Here is a 25,191-nt window from a genome sequence, read left to right as displayed (position 1 = left end):
TTAATTAGCGTTACTAGATTCCAAAAGTAGTATCTAAATTATGCCAGATTATAATGCTACCTTCTACAATATTTGCTGTAGATGTGTGGCATTGATGGAGCAGTTGGAAGGATATTAAACCCACACATGTACCTTTACATTCATGACTGTTGCAAATTTTGGAAGATTTGATGGATTTTGTTTTTATATGTTGTGTGCATCCTACTTCAGTATATGTCCAAGAATTTTTCCAGCTACGTGTGGGTTTAATACCCTTCCAACTGTTGCATCAATGCCATAAATCTATAGAAAACAGACAAATTTGCAAACTTTTATGGCTGTCCGCTAAAAGTGTACATTTAATTTTGCATTATATCTAGTTCGCTTTTCTGCTTCAGTGGTATCAAATCTAGAGTTATCCCTTTTAAAAAAAGTAATGCAGATTGTCCCACTCCTACAGGGAGAAGTCTACAATCCCCAATATTGTACTGGATTCTCAGTGTTTCCTGCTTTTCTTTAAAATTCGTTCACAGGATGTGGACATCGCTGGCAAGGCCAACGTTTATTGCCCATCCCTAATTGCCCTTCAGAAGGTGGTGGTGAGCCATCTTCTTGAACTGCTGCAGTCCATGATACTTTGTAGCGATTTGGTACAACTGAGTGGCTTGCTAGACCATTTCAGAGGGCAGTTAAGAGTCAACCACATTGCTGTGGGTCTGGAGTTACATGTAGGCCAGACCAGGTAAGGACGGCAGATTTCCTTCCATAAAGGACATTAGTGAACCAGATGGGATTATACGAGAATCCGGTAGTCTCATGGTCACAGTGGTGGGATTTGAACTCGTGGCTCCAGGTCATTAGTCCAGGCCTCTGGATTACCAGTCCAGTAACATAACCACTATGCTACCGTACCCCCAGCTTGTTTGTAAACTGGCCCACCACAAAGTTTACTAATTTTCCCCATGTTCTAAATGAAGCACCAAGACACTGCAAAAAATATCTAATCCTAACTTTATAAAAATGACTAATATAAAATGACTATATGGAGTCAGCACATTCTTCAAGTATCACTTCATTACTGTTGTCACACAGAACATTATTTATTCGTTCCTGGGATGTGGGCATCACTGGCAAGGCCAGCATTTATTGCCCATCCCTAATTGCCCTAGAGAAGGTGGTGGTGAGCCGCCTTCTTGAACCGCTGCAGTCCGTGTGGTGAAGGTACTCCCACAGTGTTGTTGGGGAAGGATATCCAGGATTTTGACCTAGTGACGATGAAGGAACGTGGATACATTTCCAAGTCAGGATGGTGTAACTTGGAGGGGAACTTGGAGGTGATGGTGTTCCCATGTGCCTGCTGCCCTTGTCCTTCTAAGTGGTAGAGGTCGCGGGCTTGGGAGGTGCTGCCGAAGAATCCTTGGCGAGTTGCTGCAGTGCATCTTGTAGATGGTACACACTGCAGCCACGGTGCGCCAGTGGTGCAGGGAGTGAATGTTTAAGGTGGTGGATGGGGTGCGAATCAAGCGGGCTGCTTTGTCCTGCATGCTGTCGAGCTTCTTCAGTGTTATTGGAGCTGCACTCATCCAGACAAGTGGAGAGTATTCCATCACACTCCTGACTTGTGCCTTGTAGATGGTGGAAAGGCTTTGGGGAGTCAGATGGTGAGACATTCGCCGCAGAATACCCAGCCTCTTACCCGTTCTTGTTGCCACAGTATTTATGTGGCTGGTCCAGTTAAGTTTCTGGTCAATGGTGACCACGAGGATGATGATGGTGGGGGATTCGGCGATGGTAATGCCGTTAAATGTCAAGGGGCGGTGGTTAGACGCTCACTTGTTGGGGATAGTCATTGCCTGGCACTTGTGTGGCACAAATATTACTTGCCACTTATCAGCCCACGCCTGAATGTCATCCAGGTCTTGTTGAATTCAGGCATTGACTGCTTCATTATCTGAGGAGTTGCGAATGGAACTCAACACTGTGCAATCATCAGCGAACATCCCCACTTCTGACCTTATGATGGAGAGAAGGTCATTGATAAAGCAGCTGAAGATGGTTGGGCCTAGGACACTGCCCTGAGGAACTCCTGCAGCAATGTCCTGGGGCAGAGATGATTGTCCTCCAACAACTACAACCATCTTCCTTTGTGCTAGTATGATAGCAAAATACTGTGGATGCTGGAAATCCGAAATAACAACAGAAAATGCTGGAAAAACTCAGCAGGCCAGGCAACATCCGTGGAGAGAAAACAAGAGTCAACGTTTCGAGTCAAAGTCTTTGTCAAGTCTGGAAAGGCACAGGAAATGAAATAGATTTGAGAGGCCAGGCTGGGAGAGAACAAAAGAGAAGTGAAGAGACATTAAGAGGTATTCAAAACGAGACGAGATGGTGATAGGACTAGTGGAGACAAAAGACAGCTAGGTTTGACTCCAGCCAGTGGAGAGTTCCCCCCACCCGATTCCCATTGACTTCAGTTTTACTAGGGCTATTTGATGCCACACTCGGTCAAATGCTGCCTTGATGTCAAGGGCAGTCACTCACCTCACCACTGGAATTCAGCTCTCTTGTCCATGTTTGGACCAAGGCTGTAATGAGATCTGGAGCCGAGTGGTCCTGGCGGAACCCAAAATGAGCATCGGTGAGTAGGGTATGTGTGAGTACTGTCGATGTCACCTTCCACCACTTTGCTGATGATTGAGAGTAGACTGATGGGGCGGTAACTGGCCAGATTTGATTTGTCCTGCTTTTTGTGGACAGGACATACCTGGGCAGTTTTCCACATTGTCGGGTAGATGCCAGTGTTGTAGCTGTACTGGAACAGCTTGGCTAGAGGCACAGCTAGTTCTGGAGGACAAGTCTTCAGCACAACAGCCGGGATGTTGTCGGGGCCCATAGCCTTTGCTGTATCCAGTGCGCTCAGCCGTTTCTTGATCTCACGTGGAGTGAATCGAATTGGCTGAAGACTGGCTTCTGTGATGAAGGGGGACCTCAAGAGGAGGCCGACATGGATCATCCACTCGGCACTTCTGGCTGAAGATATTTGAAAATTCTTCCTGCTTACGCTCTCTCTCCTTTCTCCCCCTTGGGCTCGAGTTCCGTAATAAAACCAACACTGTGTGCCAATTGGGCTGTACATGATTACTCAATCCCCATTGTTTAATCTGTTTATTTGAAAGCAATGGAGCAGTTTGAACTCTTCAGATGCATATTTATGAGAAAGGAAGCATAGTAGCTGTAGGCACAAGGTGATTGTTATTGGGATCCAAATAACAATCACTTCATTGCACGCTCACTTTTGTCTCCATATGGAAATATGTAGACAAAGACAATGTCCAGCATGTAGGAACATTCTAAATATTATCTTTGGACTTTTTTTCACTGTTAACTATTTATTCTTGGAATGTGAGCAACATAGAAACATAGAAGATAGGAGCAGGAGGAGGCCATTCGGCCCTTCGAGCCTATTCCGCCATTTAATGAGATCATGGCTGATCATCCAAATTCAGTACCCTGTCCCTGCTTTCTCCCCATATCCCTTGATCCCTTTAGCCTTAAGAAATATATCTAACTCCTTCTTAAATATATTTAATTAATTGGCCTCAACTGCCTTCTGTGGTAGAGAATTCCACAGGTTCACCACTCTCTGGGTGAAAAAATTCCTCCTCATCTCGGTCCTAAATGGCTTACCCCTTATCCTTAGACGGTGACCCCTGGTTCTGGACTCCCCTGCCATCAGCAACATCCTTCCTGCATCTAGTCCTGTTAGAATTTTATAAGTTTCAATGAGATCCCCTCTCATTCTTCTAAACTCTAGCGAACATAAGCCTAATCGACCCAATCTCTCCTCATACGTCATTCCTGCCATCCCAGGTATCAGTCTGGTGAATCTTCACTGCACTTTCTCCATGGCAATAACATCCTTCCTCAGATAAGGTGACCAGAACTGCACACAATACTCAAGGTGTGGTCTCACCAAGGCCCTGTACAACAGCAGCAAGACATCCTTGCTTCTGTACTCGAATCCTCTCGCTATGAAGGCCAACATACCATTTGCCGCCTTAACCACCTGCTGCACCTGCATGCTTACCTTCAGCGGCTGGTGCACAAGGACACCCAGGTCTCATTGCACTCCCCCTTTTCCCAATCTATTGCTGTTCAGATAATAATCTGCCTTACTGTTTCTGCCACCAAAGTGGATAACCTCGCATTTATCCACATTATACTGCATCTGCCATATCACCCAACCTGTCCAAATCATACTGGAGTTTCTCTGCATCCTCCTCACAGCACAGACGCCCACCCACCTTTGTGTCGTCTGCAAACTTGGAGATGTTACATCTAGTTCCCTCGTCTAGATTATATATATAATATATCCAATCCCTGCGGTACCCCACTAGTCACTGCCTGCCACTCGGAAAAAGACCCGTTTATTCCAACTCTTTGCTTCCTGTCTGCCAACCAGTTCTCTATCCAAGTCAGTACCTTACCCCCAATCCCATGTGCTTTAACTTTGCACGCTAATCTCATGTGGGACCTTATCGAAAGCCTTCCGAAAGTCCAAATACACCACATCCACTGGTTCTCCCTTATCTATTCTACCAGTTACATGCTCAAAAACTTCCAATAGATTAGTCAAGCATGATTTACCTTTTGTAAATCCATGTTGACTTTGTCCAATCCTGTCACTGTTTCCCAAGTGCTCTGCTATTACATCTTTTATAATGGGCTCTAGCATTTTCCCCGCTACCGATGTCAGGCTTACCGTTCTATAATTCCCCGTTTTCTCTCTACCACCTTTTTTTAAATAGTGGGGTTACATTAGCTACCATCCAATCCATGGGAACTGTTCCAGAGTCTATAGAATTTTGGAAGATGACCAGCAATGCATCTATTATTTCTAGTGCCACTTCCTTAAGTACCCTAGGATGTAGATTATCTGGCCCTGGGGATTTATCGGCCTTCAATCCTATCAATTTCCCCAACACCATTTCCCTACAAATACTGATTTCATTCAATTCCTCCCTCTCATTAGACCCTATGTTCCCCGACATCTCTGGGAGGTTATTTGTGTCCTCCTTTGTGAAGACAGAACTAAAGTATGTATTTAATTGGTCTGCCATTTCTTTGTTCCCCATTATAAATTCCCCTGATTCTGGCTGCAAGGGACCTACGCTTGACTTCACCAATCTTTTTCTCTTCACATATCTATAGAAGCTTTTACAGTCAGTTTTTATGTCCTCTGCAAGCTTACTCTCATATTCTATTTCCCCCCTCTTAATTAATCCCTTTGTCCTCCTTTGCTGAATCCTAAACTGCTCCCAATCCTCAGGTTTACTGCCTTTTCTGGCCAATTTATATGTCCTCTCCTTGGATCTTATGCTATCCCTAATTTCCCTTGTTAGCCACGGTTGAGTGACCTTGTTTGTTTTATTTTTATGCCAAACAGGGATGAACAAATTCTATAGTTCATCCATGCGATCTTTAAATGTTTGCCATTGTCTATCCACCGTCAACCCTTTAAGTAACATTCTCCAATCCATCCTAGCCAACTCACGCCTCATACCATCGTACTTTCCTTTATTTAAATTCAGGACACTAGTCTCGGAGTCAACTACTTCACTTTCCATCTTAATGAAGAATTCCATCACATTATGATCGCTCCTCCCCAAGGGGCCTCGCACAACAAGATTGCTAATTAATCCTTTCTCATTACATAATACCCAGTTTAAGATGGCCTGGTCTCTAGTTGGTTCCTCGACATATTGGTCCAGGAAACCATCCCGTATGCACTCTAGGAATTCCTCCTCCAGTGTTGTTACTAATTTGGTTAGCCCTATCTATATGTAGATCAAAATCACCCATGATAACTGCTGTGCCATTATTGCACGCGTCTCTAATTTCCCGTTTAATGCCATCCCCAACATCAGCATTACTGTTTGGGGGTCTGTATACAACTCCCACTAATGAATTTCTCAGCTCTACCCATACAGATTCCACATCATCAGAGCTAATATCCTTCCTTACTATTGTGTTAATCTCCTCTTTAAACCAGCAATGCTGCCTGATATACCTATCAATTCATTCCATGAAAAGCGACGAGTTAAGATAGTAACTATAGGTTTTTATTGGCTAAATAACAGAGCCCACCCTCGTGGGTGATCGGTTCCAGCAAGGAAGAATACTAGCCAAGCAATCACCTTTATACCTAGGCAAGCAGGCGGAGCCATGGGCGGAGTCAGCTGAGGTATGCCTAGGTATAACAGCGTGCGAGGCAAGAGGTAACCTTGTGTAGTGATAACAACAGTGTAAACAATAACAGTGGTTTACCACATTCACCCCTTGTTTAAAATTGAGTCCGGCGGGGTGAAGTGTACTACTAGTTCGTGTATGTCAGTCTATCAGGAGGCCTCGTAAGCCTTTCTGACCGGCGCAGCAGCAGTGGTGCAGTATCCGATGTTAATGCTGGTGTCTGCGTGGTCGACGAAGGCCCCTGGGGTTCCGGCATGCCGCCTACAGGAGCTGGATTTGGGGGAGTGGTGGGGGATAACGGTGGTGTCTCAGGGGTGCGAGGTCTCAAGGAGACTGTGTCCTCCCGCCCATCTGGGTATTCCACATAGGCATACTGGGGGTTGGCGTGCAGGAGGTTCACCCTCTCGACCAGGGGGTCCATTTTATGGGTCCTCACGTGCTTCCGCAGCAGGATGGGCCCTGGAGAAGTCAGCCATGTTGGTAGCGAGGTTCCCGTAGTCGACTTCCTGGGGAAAACGAACATTTGCTCATGGGGGGTGGCGTTAATGGCAGTACAAAGCAGTGACCGGATGGGATGGAGCGCTGCCGGGAGGACTTCCTGCCAGCGAGAGGTTGGGAGGCCCTTAGACTTTAGGGCTAAGAGGACGGCCTTCCAAACTGTCGCGTTCTCTCTTTCCACCTGGCCGTTCCCCCGGGGGTTGTAGCTGGCGGTCCTGCTCGCAGCAATACCTCTTGCAAGCAGGAACTGGCGAAGTTCCTCGCTCATGAAGGATGAGCCCCGGTTGCTATGTATATAGTTCGGGAACCCGAACAAGGCGAAGAGGTTGTTCAGGCATTTGATGACCGTGGTACTGGTCATGTCTGGGCAGGGGATGGCGAAGGGGAAACGGGAGTACTCGTCAATAATGTTGAGGAAGTACACATTACGGTCAGAGGACGGGAGGGGCCCCTTAAAATCGATGCTCAAGCGCTCGAAGGGGCGGGTGGCCTTGATCAGGCTTGCTCTGTCCGGCCTATAGAAATGCGGTTTGCATTCGGCACAGACTTGGCAGTTCCTGGTCAAGGTCCTGACCTCCTCGATGGAGTAGGGCAGGTTGCGGGCCTTAATGAAGTGGTAAAGTCTAGTGACCCCGGGGTGGCAGAGGTCGTTGTGGAGGGTCCGCAGTCTATCAACTTGCGCGTTGGCACATGTACCTCGTGATAGAGCATCTGGGGGCTCGTTGAGTTTACCAGGCCGGTACAAGATATCATACTCGTAGGTGGAAAGCTCAATTCTCCACCTCAAGATCTTGTCGTTCTTGATTTTGCCCCTCAGCTTGTTATTAAACATAAAAGCAACCGAACGCTGGTCGGTGAGGAGGGTAAATCGTTTGCCTGCCAGGTAATGCCTCCAGCGTCGTACCGCTTCCACAATCGCCTGGGCCTCCTTCTCGACAGAAGAGTGTCGGATCTCAGGGCCCTGGAGAGTCCTTGAGAAGAAGGCCACAGGTCTCCCCGCCTGGTTAAGGGTTGCAGCTAGGGCGAAGTCGGATGCATCGCTCTCCACTTGGAAAGGGATGGACTCATCCACTGCGTGCATTGTGGCCTTTGCAATGTCTCCTTTTATGAGGGAGAAGGCTGCGCATGCTTCTGCTGTCAGGGGGAAGGAGGTGGACTTCATGAGGGGTCTGGCTTTGTCCGCATAATTGGGCACCCATTGGGCATAGTAAGCGAAGAGCCCCAGGGTTCTCTTCAGTGCCTTTTGACAGTGGGGAAGGGGAAGCTCCATGAGGGGGCGCATTCTTTCGGGGTCAGGGCCGATGACTCCGTTCTCTACTACGCAGCCGAGGATGGCAAGGCGCGAGGTGTTAAACATACATTTCTCCTTATTTTAAGTGAGATTCAGCCGTTGGGCCGTACGGAGGAATTTCTCCAGATTAACATCGTGGTCCTGCTGGTCGTGGCCGCAGATGGTGACGTTATCTAGATAAGGAAATGTGGCCTGCAGCGCGTTCTGGTCAACCATCCGGTCCATCTCCCTTTGGAAGACCGAAACCCCGTTGGTGACGCCGAAGGGAACCCTAAGTGGTAGAGGCGGCCATTCGCCTCGAAGGCGGTATACTGGCGGTCCTCAGGGCGGATAGGGAGTTGGTGATAGGCCGACTTAAGGTCGATGGTAGAGAATACCCGGTACTGTGCAATCTGGTTGACCATGTCAGATATGCGGGGAAGGGGGTATGCGTCCAGCTGGGTGTACCGGTTTATGGTTTGGCTGTAGTCGATGACCAGGCGGTTTTTATTGCCGGTCTTAACGACTACGACCTGGGCACGCCAGGGGCTGGTGCTCCCCTCGATGATGCCCTCCTTCAGGAGACGCTGCACCTCAGAGCTAATAAAAGCTCTGTCCCCGGTGCTGTACCGCCTGCTCTTGGTAGCGACGGGTTTACAGTCGCGGGTGAGGTTAGCGAACAAGGAGGGGGGCGGGACTTTGAGAGTGGAGAGGCCGCAGGTGGTATGCGGCGGGCGGTTTAAAAACTGCTGGTTGTAGACTGTGAGTGGGGGGAGGGGTCCACCGTATGCCAAAGTGACACTTGAGGTGGCATTGGAAATCCAGCCCTAGTAGGACGGCAGCGCAGAGCTGGGGCAGGACGAGAAGTTTAAAGTTTTTATATTTCGTGCCCCTAACCGACAGGGTCACCACACAGTATCCGCTGACGTCTGTTGAATGGGACTTCGATGCCATCGAGATCCGATGGCGCGTTGGCCGGACAGTGAGGGAGTAGCAGCGCACCGTGTCTGGGTGAATAAAACTCTCCGTGCTCCCGAACAGGCAGGTCGTGGCGTGGCCGTTTACCTCGATGTCCATCATGGACCTGGACAGATGATGCGGGAGAGCTTGGTCAAGCGTGACGGAGGCCAGTGTATGGCTGAGTGAGCTGCTGTCGTCGGCAGGTGAGGCGGTGGTCGGGTCTGGAGACAACATGGCGGCCGAGTGCGGTGAACAAAATGGCGGAGAAGATGGCCGCCCCCACGACTCACATGAGGTACTGCTGGCGTCTGTGGCCTTGATCAAAGATGGCCGCCCCCACAACTCACATGAGGCACTGCTGGCGTCTGTGGCTTTCCCTCTGCAGGCGTTCGCGAAGTGGCCTTTTTTTCTGCAGCCGGAGCAGGTCGCGTTCCTTGCAGGGCAGCGCGCCCTTTGATGTCTCGCCTGGCCACAGAAATAGCAGCTGGCGGCCCGATCATGGGGCTCCGCTGCCGCAGCAGGTCCCGGGGGTGGCGGTCCCGATCGATTCCGGGACACCGACGCCGTAGTAGGTCCCAGGGGCGGCGGTGCGAGGGGTATTGCGGCCGGAGTCGGGCTGGAGTCCCACGGTCATGCAGCACTGTACCCGGAGTACGCCTCGAGGTCCCGATGGGCCACTTCCAGGGAGCGAGCGAGGGCTGTAGCTGCTTTCAAGTCGAGGTCCTTTGATTCAAGCAGTCTTTGCCGTGATTAGTCGGACCGAAGGCCTTTCACGAAGGCATCGCGGATATTTCCTTCAGCATGTTGTGCAGCCGATACAGCTTTAAAGTCACAGTCCCTGCCGAGTGTTTGTAGCGCCCGTAAAAATTCATCTACAGACTCTCCTGGCTGTTGCGAGCAGGATCTTAGGAGATGTCTGGCATACATTGAATTTACTGGGCTCCGGTACTGCTATTTTAGCAGGTCGAGGGCCTCCTCGTATGTAGTAAGGTCCCGGATGAGTGCAAATACTTTAGGGCTCACCTGGGCGGTCAGAACTCTTAGTTTGTCAGCTTCCAATGGCACGCCGGAGGCTACCAGGTAGGATTCAAAGCAGCTCAGCCAGTGATCGAAGTAGAGGGCTGAATTCGCTGCCTGTGGATTTAGATCCAGGTACGGCGGTCGGAGGGCTCACAGCCAAGTCGGCTGCTGGGGCTGGTCAGTCATTTCAAAATTTAGCCAATAAAATTGATATACCTATCAATTCATTCCATGAAAAGCGACGAGTTAAGATAGTAACTATAGGTTTTTATTGGCTAAATAACAGAGCCCACCCTCGTGGGTGATCGGTTCCAGCAAGGAAGAATACTAGCCAAGCAATCACCTTTATACCTGGGCAAGCAGGCGGAGCCATGGGCGGAGTCAGCTGAGGTATGCCTAGGTATAACAGCGTGCGAGGCAAGAGGTAACCTTGTGTAGTGATAACAACAGTGTAAACAATAACAGTGGTTTACCACACTGCCCCACCTCCTTTTTCTTTTTGCCTGTCCTTCCTGAATATTGAATAACCCTGGATGTTGAATTCCCAGCCTTGGTCACCCTGGACCCATGTCTCCGTAATCCCAATTATATCATATCCGTTTACATCTATTTGCGCAGCTAATTCATCCACCTTATTACAAATGCTCCTCGCATTAAGACACAAAGCCTTCAGGCTTGTTTTTTTAACACTCTTAGACCTTTTAGAATTATTGTTTACTGTAGCCCTGTTTGATTTACACCCTTGATTTCTCTGCCTTCCACTTTTGCATTTCTCCTTCCTGTCTTTTGTTTCTAGCCTTGCTTCCCTTTCCTCTGTCTCCCTGCACAGGTTCCCATTCCCTGCCATTTTAGTTTAAACCCTCCCCAATAGCACTAGCAAACACTGCCCCATGGACATCAGTCCCGGTTCCACCCAGGTGCAAAACGTCCAGTTTGTACTGGTCCCACCTCCCCCAGAACCGGTTCCAATGTCCCAGGAATTTGAATCCCTCCCCCATGCACCATTCCTCTAGCCACGTATTCATCTGAAATATCCTTCTATTTCTACTCTAACTAGCACGTGGCACTGGTAGCAATCCTGAGATTACTACCTTTGAGGTCCTATTTTTTAAATTTACCTCCCAACTCCCTATATTCAGCTTTTAGGTTCTCATCCCGTTTTTTACCTATATGCACCACGACAACTGGCTGTTCATCCTCCCCCTCCAGAATGCCCTGCAGCCACCCCGAGACATCCTTGACCCTTGCAATATACCATCCTGGAGCCTCATTTGTTGTTGAAGAAACGCCTATCTATTCCCCTTACAATAGAATCCTCTATCACTATAGCTCTCCCACTCTTTTTCCTCCCGTCCTGTACAGCAGAACCACCCATGGTGCCAGGAAGTTGGCTGCTGCTGCCTTCCCCCATTAAGCCATCTCCCTCAACAATATCCAAAGTGGTATATCTCTTTGAGAGGGGGATGGCCACAGGGGACCCCTGCACTATCTGCCTGCGCCTACTACTCTGCCTGGCAGTCACCCATTCCCTTCCTGCCTGTGCAGCCTTTACCTGCGGTGTGACCAACTCATTAAACATGCTAGCCACACTAGCAAGGCCACATTTATTGTTGCCCTGAACAACTGAATGGTGTGCTGGGTTATCTCAGAAGGCAGCAAGAATCAAGGGCATTCTGAAGGGGAAGGGCGAACAGTCAGAGATCGTGGTCCACACTGGTACCAACGACATAGGTAGAAAGAGGGATGAGGTCCCGCAACAAGAATTTAGGGAGCTAGGTAGCAGATTAAAAAGCAGAACCTCAAAGGTTGTAATCTCTGGATTACTCCCGGTGCCATGTGCTAGTGAGTATAGGAATAGGAGGATAGAGCAGATGAATGCGTGGCTAAAGAGTTGGTGCAGGAGGGAGGGCTTCAGTTTCCTGGATCACTGTGTCTGCTTCTGGGGAAGGTGGGACCTGTACAAGTTGGACGGGTTGCACCTGAACCGGAACGGGACCAAAATCCTTGCGGGGAGGTTTGCTAGTACTGTTGCGGGGGGTTTAAACTAACTTGGCAGGGGGATGGGATACGGAGTGGAGCTATAGTAGGGGGTGATGCACAGTCAGATATAGAGGAAAAAAACAAGTCAGCCTGGAAGGCAGAGCAAATATGTAACGGCACGAGGGAGTATGGCAAGGCTGGATGGCATTTATTTTAATGCAAGGAGTCTTGCGAGTAAGGCAGATGACTTGAAGGTGATGATGAACACATGGGAGTATGATATTGTTGCTATCACAGAGACATGGTTGAGGGAGGGGCAGGACTGGCAGCTCAATATTCCGGAGTATAGAATCTTCAGGCGAGACAGAGGGGGGTGTCACAATATTAATCAAGGAGTCAATTACTGCTGTAAGGAGGGATGATATCTTAGCAGGTTCCTCTAAGGAGGCCATATGGGTAGAACTTAAAAACAAAAAGGGGCAAGCACTTTGCTGGGAGTGTACTATAGGCCCCCAAACAGTCAGGGGGAGATAGAGGAACAGATATGTAGGCAAATCTCAGAAGTGTGGTAATAATAGTAGGGGATTTCAACTTCCCCAATATTAACTGGGATAGTCAGAGTGTGAAAGGCTTAGAGGGTGCGGAATTCTTAAAGTGCATCTAGGAGAGCTTTTTGAGCCAGCATGTAGAAAGTCCTACAAGAGAGGGGGCGGTACTGGACCTAATTCTAGGGGATGTAGCCGGGCAAGTGGTAGAAGTGTCAGTAGGAGAGAGAGCATTTTGTTGATGGTGACCATAATTCGATGAGATTTAAGGTAGTCATGGAAAAGGACAAAGATGGACCAGAAATAAAGGTTCTAAATTGGGGGAAGGCCGATTTTAATATTATAAGGCAGGATCTGGCCAAAGTGGACTGGGATCAGCTACTTGTAGGAAAATCCACATCAGAACAGTGGGAGTCTTTCAGAAAGGAAATAGAGAGAGTACAATGCCAACATGTTCCCGTACAGGTCAAGGGTGGGACCAACAAGCCCATGGAACCCTGGATGTCAAGGGATATACAAGAATGGATTCGGAAACAAAGGGAGGCTTTTGGCAGATACAAATGACTAAAAACAGTGGAAGCCCTAGAGTACAGAAAGTGCAGGGGGGTACTTCAAGAAATTAAGAGCAAAGAGGGGGCATGAAAAAACACTGGTGGGCAAAATAAAAGGAAAATCCCAAGGTGTTTTATAAGTATATACTAGCTGGGGGTGCCCGGCGTTGCCAGGGCAATTTTGGGCCGCGCGGTCTCCCTGCCCCGGTCTGTCCCCCTTCTCTCTCCCTCTCACTGTGCTGTCCTCTCCCTCCCTCCCTTCTTCCTCCCTCCCCTCTCCCTGCCTGCACCGGAGGCCCGGTTCCATTGTGATAGCGGCCGTGCAGGGCCTAGCGCTTGAGGCGCGGCCGGGCTGTCGGGCTGAGACGGACCCGAGCTGAGCTTACCCGCAGATAGCGCGGCTGATGGCTGGCCGCTGCCCCGACCGCTGTGTGTGTCGGGCCGAGCGGTTGCGAGGCACGGCCCGAGTAAGCCCTACTTACCTGCCACTCCGGCGGGGCGGGAGCGGGAGCCGCAATGTGGGGGTTTCTTTTGCTGCTGCAGTCCCTGTGGGGATGGAAAAAATGGCGGCGAAATTTAGGGAGACTGGAGGATTAGGACCCACCCGTGACGCATTGATTGGTCAACCATCAGGTGAGTGAACTGTAGGATTGGTCAAGCAGCACGTCACTCAACGCTAATGAGAGGTAGGATTGGTCAACCGCTAATGAGTGGATTTTTGAACGTTTTTTGTATACTGTCCAAACAATTTTTGTCTGACAAAAAAATAAATACACCTACGAGAGTCCCCTAACGATAAGCTTTCTTTCGATATAACATACATGTAGGTACGCTCTATAACTTTTGATTGTATAGCCGGACAGACAAGAGACAGACAGACAAGAGACAGACAGACAAGAGACAGACGAGACAGAGACAGACGTACCAGTTTATATATATATATATAGATAGATAGATTAAGGGCAAGAGGATAACCAGGGAAAGAGTAGGGCCCATTAGGGACCAAACTGGCAATCTGTGTGTAGAGCCGGAAGATGTGGGTGAGGTTTTAAATGAATATTTTGCATCTGTGTTCATTATGGAGAAGGACGATGTAGGCATAGAAATCAGGCAGGAGGATTGTGATATACTTGAACAAATTAGTATTGAGAGGGAGGAGGTACTAGCAGTTTTAGCGGGCTTAAAAGTGGATGAATCCCCAGGCCCAGACGAGATGTATCCCAGGCTGCTCTGTGAGGCAAGTGAGGAGATTGCAGGGGCTCCGACACAAATTTTCAGAACCTCTCTGGCCATAGGGGAGGTGCCAGAGGACTGGAGGACAGATAACATAGTACCATTATTCAAGAAGGGTAGTAGGGATAAACCAGGGAATTACAGGCCAGTGAGCCTAACATCAGTGGTAGGGAAATTTTGGAAAAAATTCAGAGGGACAGAATTAGTCTCCACTTGGAGAGGCAAGGATTAATCAAGGATAGTCAGCATGGCTTTGTCAGGGGGAGATCATGTCCAACCAATTTGATTGCATGGGAGACTGGTCAAGGTGGTAAGAGCCCATGGGATCCAGGGCAATTTGGCACATTGGATCCAAAATTGACTTAGTGGCAGGAGGCAGTGGGTGATGGTCGAAGGTTGTTTTTGTGACTGGAAGCCTGTGTCCAGTGGGGTACCGCAGGGATCGGTGCTGGGTCCTTTGCTGTTTGTAGTGTACATTAATGATTTAGATATGAATATAGGAAGTATGATCAGTAAGTTCGGAGATGACACGAAAATTGGTGGAGTGGTAAATAGCAAGGAGGGAAGCCTCAGGCTACAGGACAATATAGATGGGTTGGTCAGATGGGCAGAACAGTGGCAAATGGAATTTAACCCTGAAAAGTGTGAGGTGATGCATTTTGGGAGGACTAACAAGGCAAGGGAATAAACAATGAATGGTAGGACCCTAGGAAGGACAGAGGATCATAGGGACCTTGGTGTGCATATACATAGATCCCTGAAGGCATCAGGACAGGTAGATAAGGTGGTTAAAAAGGCATATGAGATACTTGCCTTCATTAGCCGAGGCATAGAATATAAGAGCAGGGAGGTTATGATGGAGCTGTACAAAACACTAGTTAGGCCACAGCTGGAATACTGTGTGCAGTTCTGGTCGCCACACTATAGGAAGGATGTGATTGCATTGGAGAGAGTGCAGAGGAGGTTCACCAGAATGTTACCTGGGCTGGAGCGCTTCAACTATGAAGAGAGACTGGACAGGCTGGGATTGTTTTCCTTAGAGCAGAGAAGGCTGAGGGGGGACCTGATTGAGGTGTACAAAATTATGAGGGGCATAGATAGGGTAGCTAGAAAGGAACATTTCCCCTTAGTAGAGGGGTCAATAACCAGGGGGCATAGTTTCAAGGTAAGGGGCAGGCGGTTTAGAGGGGATTTGAGGAAAAACTTTCACCCAGAGGGTGGTTAGAATCTGGAACTCACTGCCTGAAAGGGTGGTAGAGGCAGGAACTCTCACAACATTCAAGAAGCATTTAGATGAGCACTTGAAACGCCATAGCATACAAGGCTACGGACCAAGTGCTGGAAAATGGGATTAGAATAGACAGGGCTTGATGGCCGGTGTGGACATGATGGGCCTCTTTCTGTGCTGTGTAACTCTATGACTATGACTCTATGAAGAGTTAACCAAATATCGTGGTACTGGAGTCATGTATAGGCTAGATAGCACATTAGTGAGCCAGTTGGGTTTTTACAATGATTTATTGCCATTTTTCCCTAGCACTAGCCCACAAATGATCAGATTACATAGAATTTACAGCACAGAAACAGGCCATTTGGCCCAACTGGTCTGTGCCCGTGTTTATGCTCCACATGAGCCTCCTCCCACCCTACTTCATCTAACCCTATCAACATATCCTGCTAGATTAATTGAATTCAATTGCACAATTTGCCATGGTGGAACTTGAACATGGGTACTGTGGTGTAGTGGTTATGTTACTGGACTAGTAATCCCGAGGCCTGGTTGAATTCAGTTTTTAAAAATCTGGTATCGGTACAAAGTGATCATGGAACTGCTGGACTGTCATAAAAACTCAACTGGTTCATTAATGTCCTTTCGAGAAGGAAACCTGCTGTCCTTACCCGGTTTGGCCTACATGTGAGTCCAGTCCCACATCAATGTGGTTGACTCTTGACCAATGTCCCCCGTAAGCTGCACTGCCTCCTGCGTGGCCCTCCTCCCCCAATGCGCAGCCCATTCAAATTTTTGGGCATGCACGGTAGCTACAATGTAAAAGCCGGTGAGCGGCCTGCACGGGACCTTGTGTATGACTGCGCGGCCATGCTGCTTAGCAGGAACATTGCTCTTGACTGCCCTCTGAAGTGGTCTGGCTTTCTAGCAAACTACACAGTTGTAACAAGGGCAACTAAGGATCGGCAATAAATGCTGGCCTCGTCAGCTACGACCACATCTCAAGAATTAAGAAAGAAAAACTCATGACCTCTGATGATATGTTGGCCTTCGTAGCGAGAGGGTTTGAGTACAGTAACAAGGATGTCTTGCTGCAGTTGTACAGGGCCTTGGTGAGACCACATCTTGAGTATTGTGTGCAGTTTTGGTCGCCTTACCTGAGGAAGGATGTTCTTGCCATGGAAGGAGTTCAGCGAAGATTCACCAGGCTGATACCTGGGATGGCAGGAATGACGTATGAGGAGAGATTGGGTCGATTGGGCTTATATTCGCTGGAGTTTAGAAGAATGAGAGGGGATCTCATTGAAACTTATAAAATTCTGACAGGACTAGACAGACTAGATGCAGGAAGGGTGTTCCCGATGGTTGGGGAGTCCAGAACCAGGGGTCACATCTAAGGATAAGGGGTAAGCCATTTAGGACAGAGAGGAGGAGGAATTTCTTCACCCAGAGAGTGGTGAACCTGTGGAATTCTCTACCACAGAAGGCAGTTGAGGCCAATTAATTAAATATATTCAAGAAGGAGTTGGATATATTTCTTAAAGCTAAAGGGATCAAGGGATATGGGGAGAAAGCAGGGACAGGGTACTGAATTTGGATGATCAGCCATGATGTCATTGAATGGCAGAGCAGGCTCGAGGGGCCGAATGGCCTACTCCTGCTCCTATCTTCTATGTTTCTATGACCTCTAGGTGGTCAGAGATATTCCTGTACCTTAACCATTACACTACCATAGCCAATTAGTCATTGGATTGATGGTTGGAAATTCTTCCAATGTCAACCATATCATTAGCTACATTTGTAAGGGGGGGTGGAAAGGAAATAAGTAATTGAAAAAACTGCTTTTACCTTCCTCTGGGCAACAACAGCGTTTTGGGCAGCAGATGCATCGGAGATAACAGCAACATCGTTGTGGGCAGCACTGGCACCAACAGATACTAATCAATATTAACAATAGCAAAATTCCCATGATAATAAAGATCACTGTAAGCCAATCTGGAACAAAGGAAAAAAAATCGGAATTAATGGACTGTATTGTAGAATAATCTACTGCAAGGAAGGACTCCCAGTGTTCTGCTTAATGCAGTATTGTATTTTGTACTTGGGTTGAGTGAAGGGATTTCTTTTAAACAGAGCAACCCCTTTCAAAGGCACAATTACTTTAGCTTTACACAAAAACACACAATGTAGTGTGCAGAATATAGACATGTGCAAGCGCACATTAGAAACAGGACACTCCAAACTTGTTTAGACTGAAATATCTTTACACACACACAACTCTCTTGCCTTTACTGCTCTCTCACATACATGGATATGCACACATTTGTACACATTCATTTTGATAAATATAAGCCGAAGTACTGTGTTAGAGAGGAATGCAGATTGGCACATGAGTAAATGTGTAATTGTGTCTGACCATTCCACTGATATTTGTCCAAAATACAATGTTCCAAGCGTGTGAAAGTATTGGAAGATAACAGATGGTTACAAGGAACACCCCCAAGGCATTCAGCTTAAGTTATTCAAATCATTCGAACAGCAATATCTTCAGGACTGTGCTGGGGAAAATTACTCCGAGGCACTGTCAATAGCTGCGTAATGGACAACTTGATGTCTTTCTCCCCCAGAATTATTTAATATTTTTACATAATTTTGAGATTATGTTGGGCTAGATTCTGCTGTAGCAGGGAATCTAACAGCGTCTGCTGTTAGTTAGACTTGCCACTGCACCCTTCAGCTCAATTTTTTTTTGCCCACTAATTTGCTGAAAGTGAGAGCTGATAACAGTGCAGCGAGGGGAACAGGGCATCTCGGACCTGAGTGAACAGGACATTTCCTTAACCAATGAGATTTAAGGATTGGCAAATAAACAGCTGAAAGACTGAGGAGGAGGGTGAATTCAATGTCAAATCAGGCACAGAAAGAGGAATAATGAGAGGGGCAGAAAGACTGGATTGACAAAGAGAGAAAAAGCAAGATTTAAAAAAAAAAAAAATTACACTTTTAAAATCTCCCCTAAAACAAGTCACAACATGAAGGAATGAGACTCCACACGTGTAATAATTAATTTTCAGTACCAGAGAGGTTGATTGGCGGTCAATAACACATCGCATTGTTAAAAGGGTACTTACGCTTGTAATTACTAGTCCTAAATATCTGTGGCGGTTTTAGTTCGTATCTACTGTGCAAAAACAGCAACTTCAAGACCTTCAATGCATTTTAATGGTGAGGCAAGATAGTGAAAAGTTGTTTTCGCGAAGCTAACGGCACAGCAGCACAACTCAGACAGCAACTTTTGGATATTCCCATTTAACCGTGCATCTGCCCATCGCCTGAAGTTGCTGTACCATTTACACATAAAAAACAGCGAGCGCCATTAGCCTCACCGTTATTTTTGATAGCAAAATCGGGCCCGTTATTTTAGCCGTTTAGAGTTGGTTTTGTAGGGCAGTAAGATGGTTACTTAAAGCATTTGAATAATTTTTGGTTTTCTGGTAATTGTTGGTTCCAGACTGGTAGTTTTGGAGAAAAAGGAGCAATTTGATTGGTTGGTTGCTTTGGTGTGGATTGCTGGTTATTGGTTGGTAGTAGTAGCTTTTCCTACCGGTTAGTGATGATCAATAAAAAAAAGAGTTGAGCAAATCAGTATGGTTAACTGAACAGATATTGACTATTTAAGTGAATCATTTATGATGCTGCAGATACATAAGTGAAGTGATTCGGTTATATAAATGGATAATTTAGAAAGAGTTTACCACGATGGAAATGAAACAAATTAAAAAACATACGTAAAACAATAAGTCGAACTTCTTTGTCAGAGTCTCCCGTAGTGTCTCCTGGTGCTTCAACAGTACAGTAATAAACACCATGGTCCCACCACATCACTTCACTAATCCACAGATCAGCTCCTATGAAGTAAATATATACAGGTTACACAGAATTGATCTAGATTGTCAAATTAGCATTAATTAATACTGAATTCGTAGTAATTTTGTGCTATACACTGTAAATAAAAGGACGCTCAAACATATCCCATTTCATTCTGGATCAGTAAGAATTCTCTGGTGTTGCTGCCTGGATAGTGTTTGAACTTGGATTTGTCCTTAAAGTGTCACTCTGCATCCTAAAGCAGAAGGACACAGTTCCCTCATCTGGGCTTGATTCAAATGGACAACAGTTATCACTTTTCTCCAGATCTCAGATTGGGAAATCTGCTGAGATCAAGTGGAGATCATGATGTGGGTTGCAACCTCCAGAGAATCACAGTGGCAGCACAGCTGGTAACAATTCACAGATCAACTTTGCCTGGAGTGGAATATTATGATCGCATGAAGGTGACATCAAACATTGTTTTTGGGGGGGGGGGGGGGGGGGGGGAAGAGAACGAGAAGGCGGCAGCCAATTTAGGTAAAATGGTAGTCAGTGGAAGAGTTGGGACATTTGGCAAACAGTTTTAGGTAATGTCGGGAAACAAGACTGTTTAGCAAAGAATGGAATAGGGAGGGAAACAATGAAAAGCATTGCATCAGGCAGCTCAGGCTCCCATTGTACTTTCAATGGGTTTTGCTTAAAAAGGCAGTGATTCCATAATGAATTTTCCCCCCTCCCTGGACAATTAGGTCTTGGAATAACCTTGAAAGCTTGCTCTCAAACATTTGTTGGTTCTCACAGCAACAAATCCTGTAACTATTTTAAAACAAACTTTTGCCATGACTTTTTTCATTTCTAGCTTAGTTTTTATTAAAGTAACTAGTAGGTCTCCTGTGACATTGGGTCTGCAGCGCAGTTTTAATGTTTAGCTACAAACCTGGCCTATCCCCTCAAGGCTCTAATCAGATAAATCCAAGTAATTGTAGTTGGTTGTAAGTTTCAGGCTTCAGTTCAATGACTGGCTTTCTTTTTTTTAAAAAGATGTTTTGCTTCTGTAACAATGTGATGTCTGGAATATGCTAGATCTAAGTCTTGCATCTAGCACAAGTCTATGTATAGATGGTATAGGATAGATAATAATTTGTAGTAACATGGGACTGCACTGAGCACCCTTCTCTTGCACTAATATGACATATTTCAAGACACTATGGCAGTGTTTCTTTAATGGGAACCATCTGATAATTGGGATATCCTGATCCACATTTTAAAAGGTTTTTGTATTTACATCAAAGAGACTAGGAATTTAGCAACGTCACTCTAGCTGGCAAGATCTTAGCTATACTCAGCATGTAGATCCCGAGTGCTAGTAAAACACATTAAGACATTTTTGCTAGCTAATATTGCCATCTTATAACACTGTAAACAAATGGTCTACAGTAGCAGTACCACTGATCATATTTTGTTGGTTTTGTGTACCAGATCTCTATTTTGTGCTAAATCGTTGGAATAAATAACTGCACAAAAATTAATGACGAGAAAGAGATGAGGGGGTTCGGCTTATTTAATGGATCACATTTTAAAACTAGTTTCCTGAAGGAGGAACTGAAACTTGGGAACTGGAACAGGGTAGTGGGGCAGGAGCAGAAATGTTACTGCCACAGAGAATGCCCTCCTGCTGACTGTACTTAAGTTGATCTCCATGTGATGCTTACTGTTCTGAACGGTGATCTTCCTTTGTCTATATTCGTACCCCAGTATAGGCTCATTCTGTCCCCGTTTCTGAATAACAATTCGCACCTCTCGCTGGTCATCATGGCAGTCATTGGATGGATCTTGACCCATACTCAACATAGCAATGTATGCTGGAAGAGAAAAAGCAGATTTCATCATCAACCTATTTTATTTATTTTCTCCTCACCTCTCCTGAAATTAACAGCTTACATTAGAAAACTGTTGTATAAGTGTCAGCAACCACTGAGACTATGTAAATCCTTTCAAGGTGTACTTCAACTGCTCTAGGTGCCTTGCAGACCCGAGAACCACAGCAGCATAGAAGGCGGCCATTTGACACATGGCCCCGATTTTCTGCCAGCTGTCGGGCAGGTTTTCAGGCGGGCGGGGGCCGAAAAAAAAAAATTGCAGAAATAGGGGGTTGCGACCCCCCGCCTGATTCCCCGCCCCATCCAACTTTCGGACCGCCGTTTCTCTGCGACCCGAATCAGTCCCGCCCGCCGCTGGCGGGACTGGCTGTCAGAACACTAATCACCAATTATTACCTTGTTTAAACCTATTTTCAGGGGCCGTTGCGATTTTGTGGAGTTCCCCACGCTAAACACGCCTGCGGGGAACCCCACTGGTGAAACCTGGCGTGAAGCTTGCCGGCTTGCTTGCTGTCAGCTGCAGGTCATTCGGGAAAGCTGCGATTTAATCGGAGAGCATTTGTATGGTAAAGTACCTTGTTGCTGCAGGCTTGGGGCTACTTGTTCAAGGCTTAGGCACAGCTGTGGAAGGTTGGAGCCTCACACACTTCTCCAATGTGATCTCCTGGGAAGCCCCTCTCGCCACCCTCACTCAGCGCTTCCTCAGCGGAGGCATCTACGAGAAGCATGGGACGCCTTTTTTTCCTTCCCTTCTTGCCATTAGAGGACCTCCAGCAGCAGAGGCGGCAGCAGAACCAGGAACAGCAGGATGAGCACCAGGCTGCTGCTCACTCACCTGAAGCTGCACAGGCCAGAAGGGGCCAGCACTTGGAAGTGGCTTGAGAGCACCTTGCTGCGCTTTAGGGGGCCATGGGGACCCGTTTCTGCACTGGCAGTCCTACTCAGAAGGACTTCCATGAAGGTCTGGTTTCTCTGTTCAATAGATGGCTAACGCTCAAGAGATGTCATTCTCTTATGAGCACTCACCATGTTTTCCGTACCCTGGCGAGTTATCTCCTCCATGGAGGTTGCCAACCTTTCCATGGTGATGCGTTCATGCGCCAATGACTCCACAAAGGCTCTGCTCATGGTCGCTATGGACTCCTCCATTCGCTCCACACTCGCAGCGACCCTGGAAACAAAACCTGCCAGAGACTTCTGCATCTGTGCATGGAGATCCATCACCTCTTCTCTTGCGGATGGACCCAGAGGCAGAGGGTCGACATGCAGCGCAGCCGAGCTGAGCTGGCAGAGTCCTGCGCCCTCCGACGAGGACTCTCCACTGCTGTCCCTGTCTCCAGAATCTGCTGAGGCTCACTTGTGAGTTGTGAAACACCAGGTGACAACACTACTCTATGTCCCGAAGGTCCCCCCGAGGTGCGAGTGTCTGCGCTGGTGGCGCTTACTTCTGCTGACGCTGCGCCCTCAGAGGTTGGAGCTTCCTCTGAGGAGTCTGGCTGCACAGCCTCTTCCTCCTCCACAGTGGGGACAGAGGCTTTGGATGGTCCTGTGGGGGAGTAGAGGAAGGAGTTAGAGATGTGATGCCATGGTTACATGCACATTTGAGTTGACATCTGCTGACACCTGCATCCATGCAGCCTTGGTCTCAGTGGGAGGCCTCTTCCTGCCTGACCTAGGGAAGAGGACCTCCCTGTGGGCCCTAACCCCATCCAATAATGCCTGCAGTGAAGCTTTGTTGAATTTGGAGGCAGCTCGGGGTCTGGCACTGGCCACAGCTGCTGCAGGCTCCTCTGCCATCTTGTATGGTTCGTTTGGAAGCCAACAGAGGAAGCAATGCTTGCTGTGGACCTTGAAAGCACCACGAATTATGACATCATACTGTGGGGCTTTCTGACTAGAAATGGACAATTAGCAAGGCTGTCCACATGCTGGAAATTAATTGGCCACTTGAGGGAAAATTGCGTGCAGCTGGATGACATTTTTTTGTGGGTCAGAGCCCCACGTTCGGGGAATCCGACCATTTCTCACAATCCACAAAATCGGGCCCCATGTGTCTGTGCCAACTCTTTGACAATCCAAAATGAATCCAATTGCCCTGCACTCTCCCCATAGCCTTGTACCTTCTTCTGATTCAAATATTTATCTATTTCCCCTTAAATAATCCAGGTCACTGTCTCAACCCTTTAATGATTTGAATTTCTCCACAGCTTTTACTTTACTGACTTCCCTATGCGTTAATAGATTCCCAAGCCAGCTAGATGCAATCTGAAATGTATCTACTTAATCTAACTGTAATGTAATTACAAAATTGTTTAAATCTGCTAATTTCTGATCCCTATAATATTTCTAACTAACATCCTTTATAAAAGGACCTACTTAATCCTTAGTACTTCACCTATTTCATACGTAGCTAAAAATCCCTTTGATCCTCTTCTTACCATCAACAACCTGCCTTTCTATTGTCTAACTTTAATACTCCTACAGCAAAGAGATTCTTGTATGACTCCCAGGCTCTGGGTTATTTCTGTCTTCCTTACTCAACCAGTGTAGATTTAATCTTGCTATTTCTCATGAGACACAATTATTTATTGTATCCTTTAAAAAGTGATGTTAAAATGTTCATTTGTTTTTTGTAATTTGCTCTTCTAGTTCCACTTCCCACTTAATTTGCTCTCATAGTTCATATAGTTCAAAGTTTTCTCTTGCTGAGTATTACACATCTGCAATGCTTCTGACCTTGGATTTGATACAATAAAGGCCAACTATACAAATCACTAAAACTCGCTTCTGATCAAATTTGATGAACAGCTAAATATACTTGCTTAACAACACTACTTCACGTGTGGAGATGGAATCTTTATAAAATTGCTTGCACTTTCAGTTCTCACTTGTTTGTACATCATCTGTTCACTCTACCTCTGGGATTCCCCGTGATTATCACATGTTTACTTCAGCTTTGCATGCATGTCAAACCAACAGTTTGATATCTACCCACTCAGCTTGAACTGATTAGCAACTGTTAAGTTATCACATTTTTAAAAACCAGTTTATCAAACTGCAATGTCATAGAAACATAGAAGATAGGAGCAGGAGTAGGCCATTCGGCCCCTCGAGCCTGCTCCGCCATTCAATGCGATCATGGCTGATCATCCAAATTCAGTACCCGGTCCCTGCTTTCTCCCCATACCCCTTGATCCCTTTAGCCTTAAGAAATATATCCAACTCCTTCTTGAATATATTTAATGAATTGGCCTCTACTGCCTTCTGTGGTAGAGAATTCCACAGGTTCACCACTCTCTGGGTGAAGACATTCCTCCTAATTTCTGTCCTAAATGGCCTACCACTTATGCTTAGACTGTGACCCCTGGTTCTGGACTCCCCGACCATCGGGAACATCCTTCCTGCATCTAGTCTGTCCAGTCCTGCCAGAATTTTATAAGTTTCAATGAGATCCCCTCTCATTCTTCTAAACTCCAGCGAGTACAAGCCCAATCGACCCAATCTCTCCTCATACGTCATTCCTGCTATCCCAGGTATCAGCCTGGTGAATCTTCGCTGAACTCCTTCCATGACAAGAAAATCCTTCCTCAGATAAGGTGACCAAAACTGCACACAATACTCCAGATGTGGTCTCACCAAGGCCCTGTACAACTGCAGCAAGACATCCTTGTTCCTGTACTCAAACCCTCTCGCTACGAAGGCCAACATACCATTTGCCTTCTTAACCGCCTGCTGCACCTGCATGCTTACCTTCAGCGACTGGTGCACAAGGACACCCAGGTCTCGTTGCACTTCCCCTTCTCCCAATCTATTGCCATTCAGATAATAATCTGCCTTCCTATTTTTGCCACCAAAGTGGATAACCTCACATTTATCCACGTTATATTGCATCTGCCATGCTTCTGCCCAATCACCCAACCTGTCCAAA

The 25,191-nt window shown here is 46.9% G+C and overlaps 1 protein-coding gene across 2 annotated transcripts in view; it reads right to left on the bottom strand.

The window, feature by feature from the left end:
• Window positions 1-25,191, bottom strand: part of LOC147107661 (immunoglobulin-like domain-containing receptor 1) — a 57,849-nt gene that overhangs the window by 4,010 nt on the left and 28,648 nt on the right. For both annotated transcript variants that reach the window (XM_086006886.1, XM_086006885.1), the window contains exons 3-5: window positions 21,096-21,245; window positions 19,302-19,421; window positions 17,362-17,508 (exon numbers count right to left, since the gene is read on the bottom strand). In XM_086006886.1, the coding sequence (XP_085863012.1) occupies window positions 17,362-17,508; window positions 19,302-19,421; window positions 21,096-21,245 (417 nt within the window). The remainder of the gene's footprint in view (window positions 1-17,361; window positions 17,509-19,301; window positions 19,422-21,095; window positions 21,246-25,191) is intronic.

The sequence above is a fragment of the Somniosus microcephalus genome, chromosome 14 (genome assembly GCF_052327205.1).
Source record: "Somniosus microcephalus isolate GS21.2 chromosome 14, FLI_Smic_1.0, whole genome shotgun sequence".
Taxonomy (NCBI): domain Eukaryota; kingdom Metazoa; phylum Chordata; class Chondrichthyes; order Squaliformes; family Somniosidae; genus Somniosus; species Somniosus microcephalus.
This window is presented reverse-complemented; position numbering and strand designations above follow the sequence as displayed.